Source organism: Pongo pygmaeus, chromosome 22, assembly GCF_028885625.2.
Source record: "Pongo pygmaeus isolate AG05252 chromosome 22, NHGRI_mPonPyg2-v2.0_pri, whole genome shotgun sequence".
NCBI classification, from domain to species: domain Eukaryota; kingdom Metazoa; phylum Chordata; class Mammalia; order Primates; family Hominidae; genus Pongo; species Pongo pygmaeus.
This window is the reverse complement of record NC_072395.2, coordinates 47,916,198-47,936,129: the sequence shown is the minus strand read 5'-3', so window position 1 is coordinate 47,936,129 and position 19,932 is coordinate 47,916,198. Positions and strand designations below refer to the sequence as shown.

Here is a 19,932-nt window from a genome sequence, read left to right as displayed (position 1 = left end):
TAGTAGCTCAGTCCCACTACCTGTTCAAAGAAAAATTTTAGACATGTTAAATTTAACAGAATGTAGGAACAAACAATGACTCATGAATCAGGCAGCCCCTACCCCCGCCCCGGCCCCAAACCAGAATAGATTCAGAGCAACTCCAGGACTGCTACATGGATAATATTTACAGACAGAAAAAGAAAAGTGACATACACAAAATAGAAGTGGGTACAGAAACAGCTGAATTGGTGATAGCTCAGTGTTTGCCTTTTAAGAACACAGGTTGAACAGTTGGTCCCCATGATTGGCTGAAACTCAACTGCTCAGATTGGCTGAGACTCAGCTACTTGTTACAATCTTAGGCTACTGTCTGTTTAACCATCAAGTTAGGTTACAGTTTGCTATGCATGGAGAAACTGTTAGGCCAACCTTAAAATATGGATGGAGGCAGCTTTAGGCCAAACTTAATTCAATTTAACATACCCAAGATGATAATTCTAATTTTCAGTTAGGTGATGGCAAACATGCTTTCTACATGTTCCTATAGATAGCCCATATCATTGTTGTTCTAACAGTTTTTAAAGAATTATTTAAAGAAACCATGTTCTTGATGTTTGGGGACGAAAGTAGAAAGTGACAAAAACAACTTCCTAAGTAATTTACTATCTGCAGGAGGGAGCATGAATAAAAATCATGTCTACCCAGTCTTTCACTAATAGGTTTGGGGTAATGTTTCTTCCCTTTCATCATCATTTACGCAAAATGTCACATGGCACATTCATTCATGTTAAACAGCAACACAACATCACTACCAAATATGAGCTAATATGTACTTGGTAGTTAATATGTGCCAAGAATTTTTCTAAGTGCTTCACAGGCATTAACCAATTTAATCCTCACAATGACCCTGTGGGGTAAGAAATATTATTATTTCCATTTCACAGAGACCTTATGAAGGACTTAATGGTATTACTTCCATTCAACAAGTGAGAGAAAGGAGGCACAGATAGATTAGGTAGATGGCTCAAGGACACGTAGCTAGTAGGTGGCTGAGCTGGGATTACAAGCCCAGGTAGCTCCAAGTTCACGTTCACAACCTCATTCTAAATTGTCTTGCTCAGTAAAACAGTGTCCAATACATAGAATGTGCTCAAGAAATGCCTGTTGAATGACTGAAGAACTCAGTCCCAAAGGTATGAAATGGTGGTGGTGTTTTTGAATGTATCTCCGTATCTTCACCCTTAATCTCCACTTTCTAATGTTCCTTTGGGATTTTTCTGCCAAAGCCATACTTGCGGGGGGTGGCGGGGAAGAGAGAGGGAGGTCTAATTTTCCTTTTAACAATTTTGCAATTAAATGTTTCACAGATGACAACAAAACTAGTTATGTCCCTCCTCTTTCTCTGCATTAAATAGTTTTCCCAGCACTATACATAACCTGTAGCAGTTGTTTACTCAAAATAAATCAGGAGAGAACCTTCTTAAGAAAAGTTCTACGTCTTTGGCAGTATTGAAATCAGCTGTCCCAGGACAGAAGTGGGAGGGAGTCCTAGACCCAGATCTGGGACCCCCATCCCGGTGAAGAAAGTCAGAAGCCAGCAGCCGCCCATTCTTGGGTGTTTTGTTGTCTGAGCGTTTGCTGCCTGCCCATGGTGGTTGGTAATTGCTGGATTCATTGTATGCATTTGGTCTCTCAGGTGTATTTCCTAAACCAACATAAAAAGAAAATGATAAGGGCAAGCGTGTGGAGGTGTTTATGTTTTCAGCTCCAGCCAATTACTTGAGACCTAAAACAACAGTTAGTGCAGATGGAAGGGTGCGGATTATGACGCGGACTACAATGGAAACCCAAACCTCCTCTTGCAGAGCGAGCCCGGCACCCAGCTGTCGTCCACTTGCATTTAGTGTAGCTGCCACCCAGCAATTAACGCGCCTGGGCTCTCCTTTGGAAACGGAGCAGAGAAGAACAATACCACAGCGAGTTCGCCTGGACCCGAAAGCAGGTGAGTCCTGCATGGAGAAAACAAGGTAAATGATCCCTTTTGCCATTGTTTCTTACTGGTGGGCAAACCATTAGCAGGGTGAGCCTGGTATTTAACTCTTCTCCATGTCCTTGAAAAGGATGCAAGAAAAAAGGAAAAAAAAAAAAATCCACAGCAGCCTGCAGTGATTGAAGTTCAATGGCGTACTCTATTATCTTCTCCCGTATGTTTAAATAAACCCCCAAAGCTTTCTGTTTCTTAGGTGGTATGTGTCCACATGCATATCTCCCATCTTGGCTGTCAACAGAGATTGCCAGATTAAATGAATTAAAGTAAATGAATTAAATTTGCCCAGTTAAATTTGAATTACAAACAAGCAATGAATAATTCTTTACTATACCCGTGTCCCATGCTGTATTTGGGACATGCTAAAAGCTCATTCATTGTTTCTCAAAACTTCAGAGTTAACAATACATGCTTTTTTTTGTTTGTTTTGCTGTTTTGTTTTGTTTTGCTAAGTTTGGCAAGCCTACCCTCAGTACATCAGAGAAATATGTCCTTGGTAGGGATAAACTTGAAATTCAAAGGAAGCGATGGGCCAAAAATATGTTTCTCCATTAAGGTGAGGGTTTGAAGTACAGTGGAATCACCTGATTGTTCCAAATGTTTTCAGTCCACTCAAAAAGAGAGGGTAAGCTAAAGCTCCCTAGATTGGAGAAGTGATAGGAATAAAAATGAAAGTCTTGGAGTTAAAAAGTGTGTATGTTGTATATATTAATAGGAGAAGGGTTCTGACTCTAAAAGAATTCATGGTTGAGTCTGCTTCTCACTACCTTCAGAAGCAGGTCCTAGGTAGTCCATGATCCACACTGTCCTGAATACAGCAGAACACAGAGACATAGTTGTCATCCCTGAGTCATGACTCCATCTCTTATTTTGAATTTCCTTTAGCTTCTCTGAAAAGGGTGCACTGCGAGGTACACAATTCCAAGCAGGATGAAACTGTTTTATCAGCATGATTTCCTGGTTTCATCTGAATTACCTGGGAGACAGAAACCTAGAAGGCTGTTGTGGAACACTTGAGTAGATTCAAGGAAAAAATAGGTGGTGTGTGGGATTAAACACGAGTGGCAATATATTTATAACTCAGGCATCAGACAAGATAATCTCTGCATATTAAGATGGTGCAGAAAAAGGATTAATCATTTAACTTATCATTAAATCAGTTATCTCCTCTAGATCTGCCTTCTGTGTGGTTGACTAACTACAGGAACGGGGAATACCCAAAGATAATATGTTAGGGCTTGCCCAAACATTCGTGCCAAGTGAGGCCGGAGTTTAAAGTGAAATCAATATCCTGGACTAAAGCGTGTGTGTGTGTGTGTGTGTGTTTGTGTATGTGTGTGTGTGTGTGTTTGTGTATGTGTGTTTGTGTGTGTGTTTGTGTCTGTGTGTGTATGTGTTTGTGTGTATGTCTGAGTTTGTGGGTCTGTAGAGTTTTTGCGGTCAACCCTAATAATAGTAATTTATATTCTAGAAAAAAATGATTTTAAGTTTTATTTTTCTCAATTAAGACACAACTCTACGTTCCTCTGTAAGTAGACAACACGTATAGAGTGCCACGGAGAATGCAGCTAAATCAGAAACTTTCTGAAGAATCATTTTTCTGGACAGTCTTCTAATTGCTTCCTCTAATTATCATAAAAATAATAAAGATTTAGTAATGCCAATGAGTTAAGAAGTATTATATTAACTGTGTTGCACACTGAATTAAACAAGCCTTCTTGAGGTTCTCACGACAAAAGATAGACTACACTAACCCAATTACCTAAAGCCAAGAGCCAGATCTTGGCCATATCTATATCCAACTGTCCAATCCAGCATTGATAAGGGGAAGGGGATGAGTAATAATTAATAAATAAATCCACTGCTACTCACACAGAAGATGTACAGACCATTATATAGACCATTATACAAGAGTCTCATCATGGATATAAACAGTTATTTTAAACACAAAGAATTCTAATCATAAAAGCCACTTAATTTTTTTATTGTGGTAAAATATACATAATATTTATCATTTTAACTATTCATTAGTGTGCAATTCTGTGCCATTAATTACATTCACTTTGTTAAGCGACTATCACTGCTATCCATCTCCAGAATTTTATCTTTCCAATCTGAAATTCTATGCTCATCAAACAATGGTTTGCCTTTCCCTCATCCTGTCAGCCCCTGGTAGCCTCTATTCTACCTTCTGTCTCTGTGAATTTGTCTATTTTGGCTACCTTATATAAGTAGAATCATACAATATTTGTCCTTCTGTGTCTGGATGATTTCACTAAATATAATGCTTTTAAGGTCCACCCATGTTGTAGCGCACATCACAATTTCACTTCTTCTTAGGGCAGAATAATATTCACTTTACACATACGCCACATTTTTTCTATCCATTCATCCATTCGACTCAATGGACACATTGTGTTGTTTCCACTTTTTGAAAACTCACTTGATTTTTGTCTTCCACTATTCTTTTAAATATATTCAATGTGGGTGATCCTTTCTCTGCCTCTCACTTAGATAAGAAAAGTCCTGTGGTCACTCTAAATCACAGAATCTCAAATCATCAAAACTGAAAACTTGATTTGACTCCCATAGCCACAGTTGGAGCCTACTGGGACGACTGCTTGGTTGGGTTAATGGAATGTGGCCAAGCTCCTTTCTTGCAGCAGCCTAGATTTCTCCATCCACCCTTACTCCTTGCTAACCAAGACATCTCACACCGCCATGCTGGGGAGGGTGAAGGGAGACAGGGAGGAGGATGGGGAGGCTGCTTGTCTGTTGCTTGTATCAGATGGCTCAGCTGTCTCTGGGCCTCATAGATGTTTATTGCCAATTGCTTCTGCCCTGTGTACTCTCATGGGTTCCACATTGATTGGCACTCCCATTAGGGTCCTTCTGCTGAAACTGCCCATACAGAAGCTGTACCCTCTCTAGGCTATCGGCCCCCTCCTCCCTTCCTTCTTGGCTGCTGCTCCCAGTAGTCTATATCATAACCTCTTTGGGCTAAAATCTCCTCGCCTGAAAAGTCCACCTTCTTAGGCAAAATCCCTTTTAAAACAATGCCTAGCCAACATCTCGTTTAGGGATTCCATATTTGAGGATTCCTAAAGGGGAGGGGCATGTGGGAAGTCCCTAATGCTATCCCTGTCTATCCTACTTTACAAGAGGCCACTTCCACTCTCCCAGGGAATGAGTCAGGCCTCAACTGATGGACACATGCTCCCTGCATGATCCGATTCAAGCCCCTCTTGCTAGATTTCATGTGACAGACAGGCTCCCCTCTATGCTTTGGTCACTAAGGTCAGAGAAGACAAGTGGATCAGTTACATTTCAATATCACTCTCTTCAAAGACTTCCTTCTTCAGTGCCCACTCTTGACCTTTTTATATCTTCCCTGAGGATCAGGTGTCCAAATAGTTCTTGAACACTCTTTGGAAATCCCTCGACACCTCACTGTATTATCCCATATTCATCATATCTTAATAGCACAAGTGGCTACAGCATCCTGCCAAGACTCATCACCTACAGCTGCTGTGAACTGTCCTTTTTGAATGATCATCCCTATTTACCCCACAACAGCCCATCTCGAACATGCTTTCAAAATCTAGCTGTTGGAAGTCCTAGCCAAAGAAATCAGGCAAAAGAAAGAAGGCATCCAAATAGGAAAAGAAGAAGACAAACTATCTCTCTTCACTGGTGATATGATTTTATATAGAGAAACCCTTAAGACTCTGCCAAAAGCCTACTAACTGATAGACAATTTTAGTAAGGTTTCAGGATACAAAACCAGTGTACAAAAATCAGTAACATATCTATACATCAATAATGTCCAAGCTAAGAGTCAAATCAGGAACACAATCCCATGTGCAATAGCCACAAAGGAAATGAAACACCTAGGAATACAGCTAACCAAGGAGGTGAAAGTTCTGTACTAGGGGAACTTCAAAATACCACTGAAAAAAATCAGAGATGACACAAATAAATGGAAAAACATTCCATGCTCATGGGTTGGAAGAGTCAATATCGTTAAAATGGCCATATTGACCAAAGAAATTTACAACACTATTCCTATCAAACTACCAATGTCATTCTTCACAGAATTAGAGAAGACTATTCTAAAATTTATATAGAACCAAAAAAGAGCCCAAATAACCAAAGCAATCCTAAGGAAAAAGAAGAAAGCCAGAGATACCACACTGCCCAACTTCAAGTTGGATATAGCCTTCAGTATAAGGCTATAGTAACCAAAACATCATGGTACTGGTACAAAAACAGACATGTAGACCAATGGAACAGAATAGAAAACTCAGAAATAAAGCTGCACACTTGCAACCATCTGATCTTTGATAAAGCCAACACAAGTAAGCAATGGGGAAGGACTCCCTATTCAATGAATGATGCTGGGATTTCTGGCTAGCCATATGCAGAAGAATGAAACTGGACCTTTAGCTCTCACCATATACAAAAACTAACTCAAGATGGGGTAAAGATTTAAATGTAAGATATCAAACTATAAAAATCCTAGAAGAAAACCTAAGAAATACCCTTCTCAGCATTGGTCTTGGCAAAGAATTTTTGGCTAAGTCCCCAAAAGCAATTGAAACAAAAAAAAATTGACAAGTGGGTCCTAATTAAACTAAAGAGCTTCTGCACAGCAAAAGAAACTATCAACAGATTAAACAGACAACCTGCAGAATGGGAGAAATTATTTGCAAACTATGCATCTGACAAAAGTCTAATACCCAGAATCTATAAGGAACTTAAACAAATCAACAATCAAAAAACAACCAATTAAAAAGTGGGGAAAGGACATAAACAGACACTACTCAAAAGAAGACATATCTGTGGCCAAAAAACATATAAAAAAATTGCTCACCATAACTAATCATCAGAGAAATACAAATCAAAACCACAATGAGACACCATCTCACGCTAGTCAGAATGGTTATTATTAAAAAGTCAAAAAACAACAGATGTTGGCGAGGCTGTGGGAAAAAGAGAATGCTTATAAACTATTGATAGGAATGCAAGTTAGGTCAGCCACTATGGAAAGCAGTTTGGAGATTTCTCAAAGAACTTGAAACAGAGCTACTATCATTATACCCGAAAAACACATGCACTCATATGTTCATCGCTGCACTTTTCACAACAGCAAAGACATGGAATCAACCTAGGTGCCCATCAATGATAGACTGGATAAAGAATCTGTGGTACACATACACCATGAAATAGTACACAGCCATAAGTGAATGAAATCATGTCCTTTATAGCAACATGGATAGAGCTAGAGGCCATAATGCTAAGTGAATGCAGGAACAGAAAACTAAATACCACATGTTCTTGCTTACAAATGGGAGCTAAATGCTGGGCACACATGGACATAAACTTGGGAATAATAGATACTGCAGACTACTAGAGTGGGAAAGGAGGTGGGCTGTGGGTTGAAAAACTGCGTATTAGGTACTATGCTCACTACCTGGGTACAACACACCCACGTAACAAAACTGCACATGTACCCTCTATACCTAAAATAAAACTTGAATTAAAAATAAGAATAAAAAAATTTTTAAAAAAGCAGCAACAAGGAGTACTCAAAATCTTTCTTTACATGTAATTTATCTCTGTTCTATCAAGTATATGCTATATTAATATTTTTGAATTAAATTGAAACAGAAAAGCCATATAATCAACATATATATTCGAACAACATCAAAAGAGTAATCATTAACTTCATATTAACTTTCTATTCAAGCAGAGGAAGAACTGCTTGTCTGCATGCCAGCAAAATTGGATGTCACCCTTCTGTTTAGTCTGATGAGGTGTCATGAAGGAACAGACCTCAAGTAACTCTTTCTTATCAAATCTGTTGACCTTTCCATAGTCTTTGTTTTTCAGGCCTCTCTCTTTTCAGCATCTAACTCTGTTTCCCCTCCCTCCCTTGACAATTCTTCCTCCCTTGGCTTGCACTATGCTCCCTTTATCTTTGTCCTACTTCACTTACCAGCCTTCCTCTCGCTCCTTTCTCCTCCCACTCCTTTCTTTTATTCATTTCCCACCTTCAGTTTTATGTTCTCTTTCACTTTGCAAATTAACTGGCTCAGTCTTGCAGCCACAGCTGCAGCTCCATTCTGATGCTTTCAGAATCTCTACCTCTTCTCCTGCAGACACTATTGCCACAATAATTCAGTCTTACAAGCCACCCAAAAACTCTATGGCTTAAAACAACAATCCTGTATTATTACTCGTGTTTCTATGAGAAAGCAAGGCAGTCTTCTGGTCATGGCTGGGTTTGGCTGGCCAGTCTACATTGGGCTGGAGCTCACTTAAGTGGCCAGTGATCAGCTAGCTATCGCTGGTCTAGGATGGCCTCAGCTGGGAAGACTGGCTCTCTTCCACGTGTCTCACCTTCCCATACACCAGCCCAGCCAGCCCAAGCGTATTTTGATGTGGAAGCACTTTTCCATTTTAAGCCTCTGGTTACATCAAGTTTGTGACTGTCCCAAAGCAAGTCATAAGGCCAAGCTCAGGGTCAGAGTGGGATGAGACCACAGTTACAGGGCAAAGGGAAAGATTACAAGGAGGTCCAAAAAACTGAGGCTCTTAATGCAGTCAACTATCACAGTCCCATTGCTTTCCATTCCTGCTACCCACATCCTTAGTTAAGGAGCTTGTTACTCCATAGCTGAATACTACAACCTCTGGTTCCCCAGCCTCTAGTCCTAATAAAGCCTCATCCATCCGTTTATCCATTAATTCATTCATCAAAAAGTTTCTGCATGTCAAACACAGTGATAGATGCTGGAGATAGAGTAATGAGCAAAAATAGCCAAGACCTCTGCTATCAAGAGTCAATAGATTAATCAAATAATCATAAATGCCACTACTGGATCAATTTTCCAAAAGTTCTGATTTCATCCCCTCACTTTCCTGGGTTTTGGTGGCTCCCCATTATGCACAGAATAAAAGCAAATTTGTCAGCCTGACCTTTAAGGTCCTCCTTTACTTGGCCCAAGTTCTGTATTTCCAGACAGGTCCTTCTCTAGTCTCCTTCATCAGCTCCTCTTTCTCTGCCAGGTTGGGATCCTCACTTTCTTCCAAGCTGGGCTTATTTCTGATCTGCCTTTCACCTCATATCCCTTCCCCTTCTTTCTCCTCCCCCTGTTGTTTTGTCAGTCAAAACTGTACACGTCTAGTACAGACAAAATGAAACTTGCATATGTGTCAAGGTCCAGCTCAGGACTCCATTATTTTGTGGCTACAGGTTTTTCAGCCACAAAACCCCTTCCTGACTCAGACACCACCCTCTGCCCAGCTCATGGTCTCTGCTTAGTTTCATGAGCCATACCCAAGGTCAGGACAATGGCAATGCAAGAGAGGCACCTAGGGTGCAAAATTTGAGGAAGCCCTCACCCTTCAGGTTGTGCAACACGGGGTCGACACTGAGAGTCAATGCCTCTTTAAATTTTGCATCCTGGGAGCCTCACTCACCTTACCCTAGTTTTAATCCTGGTACTTTCAGTATTTGCTATTCATTCATTTCCTATGTGAATGGCTTATAAGACTGTAAACCTTCTTCTAAGTATAACCAACCAGGTTCATCTTGTCCATGGCTAGAAAATAAATACTCAGTGAAATAATTGAGTACTCAATAAATACTCAGTGAAATATATAAGGTTGCAGAGAAAGTGGGGTGTTCCTGATATTTGATAAGGCCCACGAAAAAGATCAGAAGAGATAAATAATGCAGGGGTAAAGGGGGAACTGAATAATTCTACCTAAGATTAAGACAAGTAAATTTATGTTGCAATAATAAAAGAATTATAGGAGGCCAGGTGCGGTGGCTCATGCCTCTAATCCCAGAAATTTGGAAGGCCGAGGCGGGTGGATAGCTTGAGGTCAGGAGATCAAGACAAGCCTGGCCAACATGGTGAAACCCTGTCTCCACTAAAATACAAAAAATTATCTGGGTGTGGTGGCACATGCCTGTAATCCCAGCTATTCGGGAGGCTGAGGCAGGAGAATCACTTGAACCCAGGAGGTGAAGGTTGCAGTGAGCCAAGATCGCACTACTACACTACAGATGGGTAACAGAGCAAGGCTCCATCTCAAAAAGAAAAAAAAAAAAGAATTATAGGATTACAGGAAAGCAATGTTGCTGTGATCCTTGGAGCATGCTACACACTAATTATATAAAAGCATAAAAATCATGAGCCCAAGCAGGGTGTGGGGGGACAGACCCAAATGTAAACTCTAATAGATAAGGAAATGGGGGAAGGGCTCTTAGAGTTAGGTTCTGAGGAGAAGATAAAGCTAAATACACACATACATACATATGTATATGTATATGTATACACATATACACGTGTGTGTGTGTGTGTACACACATAAATAGGTATAGCCATAGCCAATATAGAGGGGTAGATAGAAAAGAGGTCCATCAATCACGGAAATGTGATTTAAAAGTAGCAGAAATTGGCAAGTGAGACCAATCAAAAGGATAATGATGGGATTTTTTGTTTAAACACAAAAGCATCATGGGAATAGGTTAAAGATCACCTGCAAAATTTGACAGTGCATGCTCCATGAACTTCTGCTCATTGATAACAATACTAATGCAGACATAAGAAATAAAATTTCCAAGCAGCTCAGAATTTCTTTAAGAGCCTCAGGTGATTTCTGAAACCCCCTAATGTCTGTTCAACATCAACTCTGGGTCTGAGTAAGGTCTGAAGGCTCAGTTCACACACCATACAGTCCAGGTGGGCAAAAGATAATATCCTTGAGACTCCATTTTCAATATAAAGTTAGAGAATTATGAACAATGCTAAAATGTGAAAAAAGCACAGGGAGACCAACTAAGAGTAATATTCCACAATAATCAAAGGCCTTTACAGCTCTGATGTGTCTGGCACACAAATATCATTGCCCTCTGACTATGGAAACCAGAAGAATACTCTTCCTTTTTACTCCCAGTAATGCTTTAGTTCTGCTAATGCTTGCTAATTCTCCAAATTATCTTATCCTAGAAGGATTAGTATCACAGATACAAGCCTTGTGTGTGAAACAGTATCTTCAATTAATATATATTTGATTTCATATGTGTGTATATACATATATATACACACAAACATTATACAGACACATATTATACTTGTTAGTGGGAATGCAAAATGGTACAACTGCTATGGACAACAATGTGAAGGTTCCTCAAAAATTAAAAATAAAACTACTATATGATCCAGGAATCCCACTTCTGGGTATTTATTCGAAAGAATTGAAATCAGGATCTCAAAGAGATATTTCTTCATACTCCCAAGTTCATTGCAGCACTATTCACAATGGGCAAAATATGGAAAAAACCTAAATGTCCATTGGCAGATGAGTGGATAAAGAAAATATGGTTATATGCATATAGTGGAATTATTCAGCCTTAAAAAAGGAGGAAGTATAGCAATATGCAACAACATAGATGAACCCGGAGAACATTATGCTAAGTGAAATAAGCCAGCCACAGGAGGATACATACTGCATGGTATTACTTAATATAAGGCATCTAAAATAGTCAAACTCATAGAATTAGAAAGTAGAACAGAAGTCACCAGCAGAGGAGGGAGAAATCTGAAATTGCTCAATTGGCATAGTTTTAATTAGGCGTGATGACTACGTTCTAGAGATGTGATGTACAACATAATGCCTATATATAAGTATTTTTAACAATACTGTATTGTACACTTGACAATTCGTTAAGGGGGTAGATCTCGTGTTAAATATTCTTACCAAAATAAATAAATAAATAGTATACATGATATGTAATACATATATTATATGTGTAACATAATATCGTATGTAATATGCAATACATATACATACATCCACATATATTTCAAGAGCCAGTGATGGCTTTATGTGATGGATCATTCACAATCAGCCCCAAATTCTTGAAAGATCATATCCTGGTAGTTGTAGTTACGTTAATGTGGGGTACAAGGTGATTTCTTCTTTCTGCTTTGAATAAGCTAAAAACTTGAGAAAGAAATGAAATCAGAACCAGAACATAGACAAGATCATTCTTCCTGCTCTCCTTCCAAAAATCCAGCCAGTTTCTATACTGGCAAGAGGAAGGAAAGGGAATTTAGAGAGGAGGAAATTAAAATACACACCACACAATTTTAAGTACAATATTTTGTTTCTCAGTTGAGTTGATATTTTTATTTGATTTGGACATTTTGAGGATCTGAAAGAATTTTAGCCTGAATCTGTAGAGCTGAGTATTATTATTTCAAAGGAACATTTAATTTGAAAATTAAGTGGTGAATACTAAAGATCTCTGTAGCATCAACTACAGAGGGTATTTTCAACTCGATCCTACTGGGTCCTCTCAGTTAGGGCCCTAAAGTCATGCGTTTATAATCCCTGGCAAGTGCAAATATTAAAATTCACATATTGGATGTTTCCATATTGAAATGTCAACCACAGATCTCTTTCTTATTCCATTCAAAACCACTTTGCATAGTCCAATTACTGATCCTCACAGCACCCCAGTGAAAAAGGCAGTATTATGCTTTAGTTTCTAAATAGCCATGTGAAAGTTTGGTAATTTGCCTACCCCAGGGAAAAGAAGTAGCATTTCAATAAGAGTGCAAAGTTCCTGAATCCAGGTGCTTTGATCAGACTTGGGACATTAACCATTATTTGCCACATAAACTGAAGTATTGAATTGTATACTATCTAACCAACATGAATTCTGGCTTCTCTAACTCCAAGTAATTTTAGTTTCCTCATTTCCCTTTGCTTTCCCTGCCTGGATCTCAGGCTATAATTAGCATCAGGTTGGAGGAACTGGCTGGAAAGTTCAGTACCAATCCGGAATGTTTTCCATCATTTGACCAAACCTCGAATGCTGAACATTTCTAACATTCAAAGAGGGTTTGTTTAAGTTTTCCAGTTTTACCCTCCTGGTTTCAAATGCCGCCAGAAGCAGAAGGGCCAAAACTCTGTAAGGAGAAGCTATTTTAAACAAGCTTTCTGGCCCAGAGCAGCCTGAAAGGACCCAGATGCGTCTGAGAGAAGTAGCCAAACCCCTGGGTGCCTGCACAAATGGAGCCTCTGGAACCTGGGAGGCTTGGCTGTTCCAAGGAAGCACAATTCAAGAGTGGGCCCTTTCTTTTGCAGCAAAGCAGGGCATGACCTCGGCAAGGCAGTGGCTGGAGAGCGGGGCCAGGCAACCCTCTGGGAGGGGGACAGCCCATGGCAGGACTGCAAGGCCACCTGCGACGCTGCCTGCCACGTGGACACGTGCTGTGTGTCTGGAAGAACTCACAGGATTTACGTGTTTCCAAACTGCAGACTAGGTGAAAACTGAGAGTCTGGTGCCCCCAGAGGAAAAAGCCTTCTGTTTATATACACATGGCCACCAGCTAGGCAGATGGAGCACAGGGAGAGCCTCCCTACATTGTGTGTCAAACCTCAAACTGTAAACTTGACCCAAACACGGCACTTGAGATGAGAGGTCCGAGTGACAGTCCAAGAAAATGCTACCTTAGAGGACATGAGCCTTGCCTCTTGTGGGTTTCTGCTGTCTAGAAACATCCAGGGCTTACAAAATTATGTCAGAGCAACAAAGTAGAAAAGTTTCAGAAAGCTCAAAGGAAGAAAAAGACATCTCAAAGAATGTAAACACCATGTTATTATTTCTTTACTAAATTTCAATAGATGCAAGGCTTTCCTTAGCAATGCTTCTCAAACTTTAATGTGTATAGGAATCACCCAAGGAACTGTAAAAATACAGATTCTCATTCAGTAGGCCTGGGATACAGCCCACAATGCAGAGTCTCAACAAGCTCCTGGGTGCCATCAACACTGCTCGCCTGCAGTCTGCAAGCAGAGGAGGAAGCAGTTGAAACTCTTTCATTTGAAATAATTCTCACTAGCTGCTCTTCATATCATTACATAACATTCAAGTGACAGGTTGGTTTCAATGTCTGCCTTTTTTCTTTCTTTTTTCCTGTTGAAATCATATTTCCCCAACAATACCTCTTCATCTAGGAAAGGTTAAGAAGTAAATACTGAGGCCAGGCGCGGTGGCTCACACCTGTAATCCCAGCACTTTGGGAGGCCGAGGTGGGCGGATCACGAGGTCAGGAGATCAAGACCATCCTGGCTAACATGGTGAAACCCTGTCTCTACTAAAGATACAAAAAATTAGCCAGCGTGGTGGTGAGCGCCTGTAGTCCCAGCTACTCGGGAGGCTGAGGCAGGAGAATGGCGTGAACCCGAGAGGCAGAGCTTGCAGTGAGCTGAGATCGCACCACTGCACTCCAGCCTGGGTGACAGAGCAAGACTCTGTCTCAAAAAAAATAAAGTCTTGGGTAGCTTAAATTTGAATTGCACCTTTATCTAAAGAAGTGAGAGGCTTGTGCGGAAGAGAGATGTGTCCTGTGTGGGCACCATCATGAGTGTCCAGGAAAGAACATCTTTAACAGCTGGGCCTCTAGGGCTCCCTAACTATCTCAAACCATTGGATTTGCCAAAAGCAGGTTATAGTCATCCCATGAAGCTTTGATGTCTACGTCCCAATTTAAAAATCATCCCTGACCTCACTGTCAGCATAGCATGGAAGTTTCTGGATAGGACATCTGTTAGAAAACAGATTTAGAAAATAAGGAAAATCCACGCTACATAGAGAAAATTCAGTAGCATTGTCCTCCTGGGATTTTAGACTCCATCCAATTTGGGTGGTCCATCTCTGCCTCCATTTTCTGGCCAGCGAATCTACTTTATAATAGACATGTGGAGTTCAGAGACAGCATGCAGCAATCATGTAGTGAAGATCCCTAACAGAGGGTGCTTTAATTGGATTGGACTGCACGCAGAAGTCTATACATTAATTACAGGGTTATGCAGCTAAACATCTTTCAACCCCTGCTAGTATTTTCATAGGGCCATTAAAAAAGACACCTGAGCATTTTCTCCCCACCCCACCCCCCACCCATGGTGGCATTTAGAAGCTACAGCCAATATGAGCGAGAATGAAAACTGTCATCCAATTCCTTGGCAAAGCCACAGTCCACTGCAGACTCTTGGGTACAATCCCCAAGCCAGAAACCCAGGGTCTGAGTCACTTGCAGGAACTAGGACAGAGGGTGTGGGTCAATACACAAACTTAAAGAATCCTAAACCGTTCTAGTTAAGATAGGATTAAGTATTTCTCCAGGCGGTTCATTGATGACAGACGTGCCCTTTTGTCTTGGGCTCCTGGGGAAGTGGTAAGGCCAAGTTCACCAGCAGCTGGCTGAGGCTTTACTTATTGTCATGACCTGGAGGGTGCCCAGAAAAGCTCCAACTGTTGCCTCACCAAACTGCGAAGTTATGCTGCGGCTGCCGTGGCTGTTAACCCCGCCCAGGAAGGCCATGCAGAGCCAGTGTGCAGGCCTTTGTATTCTGCCCCCTGGTGCCCCGTTGAAACCTCAGTCCCGAAGATGACAGCGTATAGTGAGGCTTCAACGAGCCCCAGCCTCAGAGTGTCTTTACACTCTAACCTGTCCTACAAAGACCCCACTGGAAGAAATAGATAACTGGCTAGAGCTAGGCCCAAAGAGAAAAGTTGAGAATTCAGGCCGTTCACTGCCACATTCAAACCCTCCTCCTAAGCATCTGGACACCTAAGGCTAAAAGCATCTGGGGAGTTTCTAAAATTAAATCTCCCAGGGATATTCTGTATGGCCCCCTGAATTGCTAAGTCATTATTAAGTGTGAGTCGACTCTGCAGTGGCAGCTGCACATTATAGCCCTCAGCTCTTAGGGCCCTTCCAGGGAATATTAAGTGTGGGAGAGAAAAATGAACCTGGTTTGGGGTTCAACTCAGGCTTGACTTTATTAGGGAGGGTAAGAACACAGGCCCATTATGTTCATTGTGTTCACAGGGGATTTGCACTGAGAATATGAAACACGCATCACATTTAAAGATTCACGAGCCTCATAAAAGAGATGTAGCATTATTATTCTTTTTTAGATGTTAGCAAAGTGTCAACATGTGGCCAGCTAACTTCTCACAAGTGTAAGAGAAAGCGGTCTGTTGAGTTTCAATTCCTGCTTTAGTCAAAACAGGAGTAAGTAAAAATTGGGTCTGTTCCTTTTGAAAGACTTGTGCCATGGAAGCTACTATTGTTGTGGGTCTTTGTGTGTGTGAAATTAAGTGTTGTGGGAGTTCAGCCTTTCTAAAGGGCCTGTGCTGGCTACTGCAGCTTAGAATCCAGGACTGGCATTTACAACCCATCATCACACAGGTTCTCTTGACCCTATGTGTCGAAATTTCGCATGCACAGAGTGCTATGGCGGATGTAGGCAGAGCAGAGCAAAATGAATAAGGTAGTAAATTAGGAAAATAAGCCTTTCTTCATCTTGGAACTACAAAACAAAATGACGGTTTATTTGTCAGCAGGTAAAGCCAGTGGGGCCGGAAAATGAAATATGTGTGATCACAGTGGTTTGCCCACTTACAAAATTATCCTATTTTTAGAATCTTCAAACAGGCATGTCTTTCTAAGGTAGAGGACGCGCTATATAATATGCATTAGTCAGCCCCAGGAGAAGTGTCTCCTCCTGGTTCCCCGTCTATTGTGACATCCTCATGTGCTCAAAGTGTAGTTTTACCTACAGGTGTAAATTAGCCTATTGATTTGAATTGAACTAGAGAAAGGCAATATAAGGAGCCTTCCCAAGTGACAACACAAATAAACATCTGCAGAGTAACCACTGCTTTGTCCCAAATACAGAAATTCTCTCTGCTTTGTTTTCCTTTAGCTTCCTAATTTGTGTGTGTGTGTGTGTGTGTGTGTGTGTGTGTTAAGACTACTATGATTTTCTCTCTGTACTGAAAGAGATTCATACTAAAGTTGTCCATTTAGGGGGAATAAAACCACATAATTTTGGTTTCATTAAAATAGTCTTTTTATTTCAAAAGTGAAATTCTTTCCCTTTCCCAGGCTTTAAAATACCTGTGAGTTGCCAGCCCGTTGTAGGGGTCAGACTCTCACCAAAACATTTCTTTTTATTTATTTTTCCCTTTTATAGTTTCACTTATGCCATGATAGACTTTACCAAGGACTTAACTCTCCCGGAGCTGATGCCTAGCATTTTAAATGATGGGATCCACATCCTGTCGGAGCAGCGGCTTGATGCCAGTGTTGAATTACTATTGAATAAGCAGCAATGAAATCTTTATCAAAATAATCAGTAGTTCCAAAAACCACAAATAACAACAGGAGCCGAGTTGTACTAAATCAGCAAAGACCATTGAGATATAATAAGTGACTGAGTCACTTTTTTCTACATCCCCCCCTCTTGCAAAGTCTACTCGGCTATTTGCTTGCACAGCCTGGGGGAGGGCAGATGGAGGGAAGGAAGGGCATTGCTCAGAAAAGAAAAAAAAAATTGACATCACTTAAGTCACATGATCGGCAAGAACCAATTGAGATGGGCTGTGGAAAGGGGAACAGTTAAATTTGTAATTTGGGTTGTGTGAAAACTTCTTTGGGCCTCATAAACAACCACAGAACCACAAGTTGGGTAGCCTGGCAGTGTCAGAAGTCTGAACCCAGCATAGTGGTCAGCAGGCAGGACGAATCACACTGAATGCAAACCACAGGGTTTCGCAGCGTGGTGAGCATCACCAACCCACAGCCAAGGCGGCGCTGGCTTTTTTTTTTTTTTTTTAATCTTTAACAATTTGAATATTTGTTTTTACAAAGGTGCATTTTTTTCATAGGGCTTGGGGAGTCCCAGAGGTATCCAGCAGGGGGGAAAAGAAAGAGAGATGTATGGCTAGAGGGGTGAGGCTGAAACAGTGACCTGTCTTGGTTTTCGCTCCGAAGGTAAAAGAAATCATTGAGTCCCCCGCCTTCAGAAGAGGGTGCATTTTCAGGAGGAAGCGATGGCTTCAGACAGCATATTTGAGTCATTTCCTTCGTACCCACAGTGCTTCATGAGAGGTGAGTACATGCTGGTCTTGTAATATCTACTTTTGCTCAGCTTTGCCTGTAATGAAATGGCAGCTTGTTTCACCTCGGTGCAGAGATGCCTCGGTGCCTGCCGGTTCCCTGTGTTGTTTGTGGGAGGAATTCAAACTGAGGCATATGATTACAAGTCTATTGGATTACTTACTCATCAGATGGAAGCTCTTCAGAAATGTTTTAATAAATACTTAGTTATGCTGTTGGAGTGTTCAGTCGGTGCGTGAGAACTTTGTCAAGTGCGAGTAAGTTGTGCTGGTCTTGTTTAAAGGTTTAGAGATTACGAAGGTTGCACGAAGCTCCCTGGATTTTATTTTGCTGTCCCTTGCCCGGAATGCCTGTGTCTGAGTTATCCTTAACTCGGCATGCTGTGTGGCCCAGAATGCAGCCTGCCCTGGGGCTTAGCAGGCACATGCACAGAGCCAGCCAGGAGGGCTGGTGCCAGTGTGGGGCAGGAGGCGGAGGCTCTCAGATAGCCTTGCACCAGCCTGGGGACTTCAGGGCCAAAGTGGCAAGGCAGCTGTCTCTATAAGGCAGAGAGTACAGGAGACTGACAGACTTAGTTAGGTTAAAATCATCAGCATGGGGCTGTGCTGTGTTTTTCCTTGTAGCCTCAATGCAAAGAGACAACCAGCGTCTTTCAAGAGAGAAAGGAAGCAAATTGTGGCATACCAAGGTCTCTCTGGAAAAGGGCAATAGAGAAGTTTCCTGAGTTAAGCATTCTCGCAGCTTAAGTCGTTAGATTACAGGCTTATGAATAGCAACAGCCAGGGTGGAAAACCTGTCTCCATTTTTGAAACCAGCCTCTTGAAATGGACAAAGCTGTGGTTGAGCTGTGAGTGTGTGAGTATGTGTGTGCATGTGCGTTTTGTGTATCCTTCGTGGTAAAAGAGGGCTGTGCTTAAACAAACAAAAATAATAACGTAAAATTTCACAAAGGCATTGCCGTGTGTGTCAGGGCACGCACTCTGACCAGTGCCTGCAAAGTGTATCTTGATGGTTTGGCAAAGCTGAGATGGAGTGGGCTGGGATGGGAGAATAATTAATTTTCTGGCTACAAACTCTCTTGAGCACCCAAATAGTATCTGTGACTCATTATTTATTCATACAGTTAAGTGAGCAGGGGAATGCAGAGGGCTTGCCGGCCACTTTATCACAGCAAATGCTATTGTGAATGCACAGGGCTGTATGTTTCCGGGTCCCTGAAATTAAAAAACTTGATGAGAGAGAGAGAGAGAGAGAGAGTGTGTGTGTGTGTGTGTGTGTGTGTGTGTGTGTTGGAGATGGCAAGAGAGAAGTTAAAGAGAAAGAGAAGAAAGCAAGTCATTAACCAAGCTCAAGTTTCAAATTAAAGAGTTTTCAAGTGCTTCTTTACTGGCAGCAGAGGGAATTTTAGTGAAGTTGAATCATGCAGACGTGCATTAGTCACTAGTCTTGCAGCGTCGTTCGGTTGGTAACACAGACACCGGCCACTGGTGAAAAGCTGCAAACGACTCCCTGGCTGCATTTCCTCTGGGCTGCTAACAAGCAGAGGAAGCAATATTTGTAGAATAACAGAAAAAAAAAAGATCTTCCTGGCTTTACTCTGCTTTCAATACCCCCTCAGAACGTGTATTGTTTCCTATTTTATCAACTCAGGAAGGCAGATTCAGGAAATTTTTAAGCATTCCATTGAGCAATAGGTTGGACTTCAGTGTGCAGTGCTGGCCCCTGGGGCTCTCCTTACTGGCCAACAGCGAAGATGGTGAGGGACACGCTGAGCTGTGCAGACATCAGGAAATAGCAGGAGTCTGGCTATCTCCCGGACAAGCCCAGGGCTCCTGTGCCCGATGGACACTCAGCTGACCTGCCCTAGGTTAGGAAAAAGGGTCGGTTAGCTTTCACGGAGGCAGTGTA

The 19,932-nt window shown here is 41.4% G+C and overlaps 1 protein-coding gene across 6 annotated transcripts in view; it reads left to right on the top strand.

The window, feature by feature from the left end:
• The first annotated feature begins 17,460 nt into the window (after positions 1–17,460).
• Positions 17,461–19,932, top strand: part of RUNX1 (RUNX family transcription factor 1) — a 260,858-nt gene continuing 258,386 nt past the window's right edge. For 2 of the 6 annotated variants that reach the window (XM_063659701.1, XM_063659700.1), the window contains exons 1-2: positions 17,552–17,686; positions 17,899–18,015. In XM_063659701.1, the coding sequence (XP_063515771.1) occupies positions 17,958–18,015 (58 nt within the window). In that variant the 5' untranslated portion in view covers positions 17,552–17,686; positions 17,899–17,957. Of the gene's footprint in view, positions 17,776–17,898; positions 18,016–19,932 lie in introns of all 6 variants that reach the window. The other 4 variants (XM_063659699.1, XM_063659696.1, XM_054468825.2 and 1 more) reach the window with 3 other exon arrangements.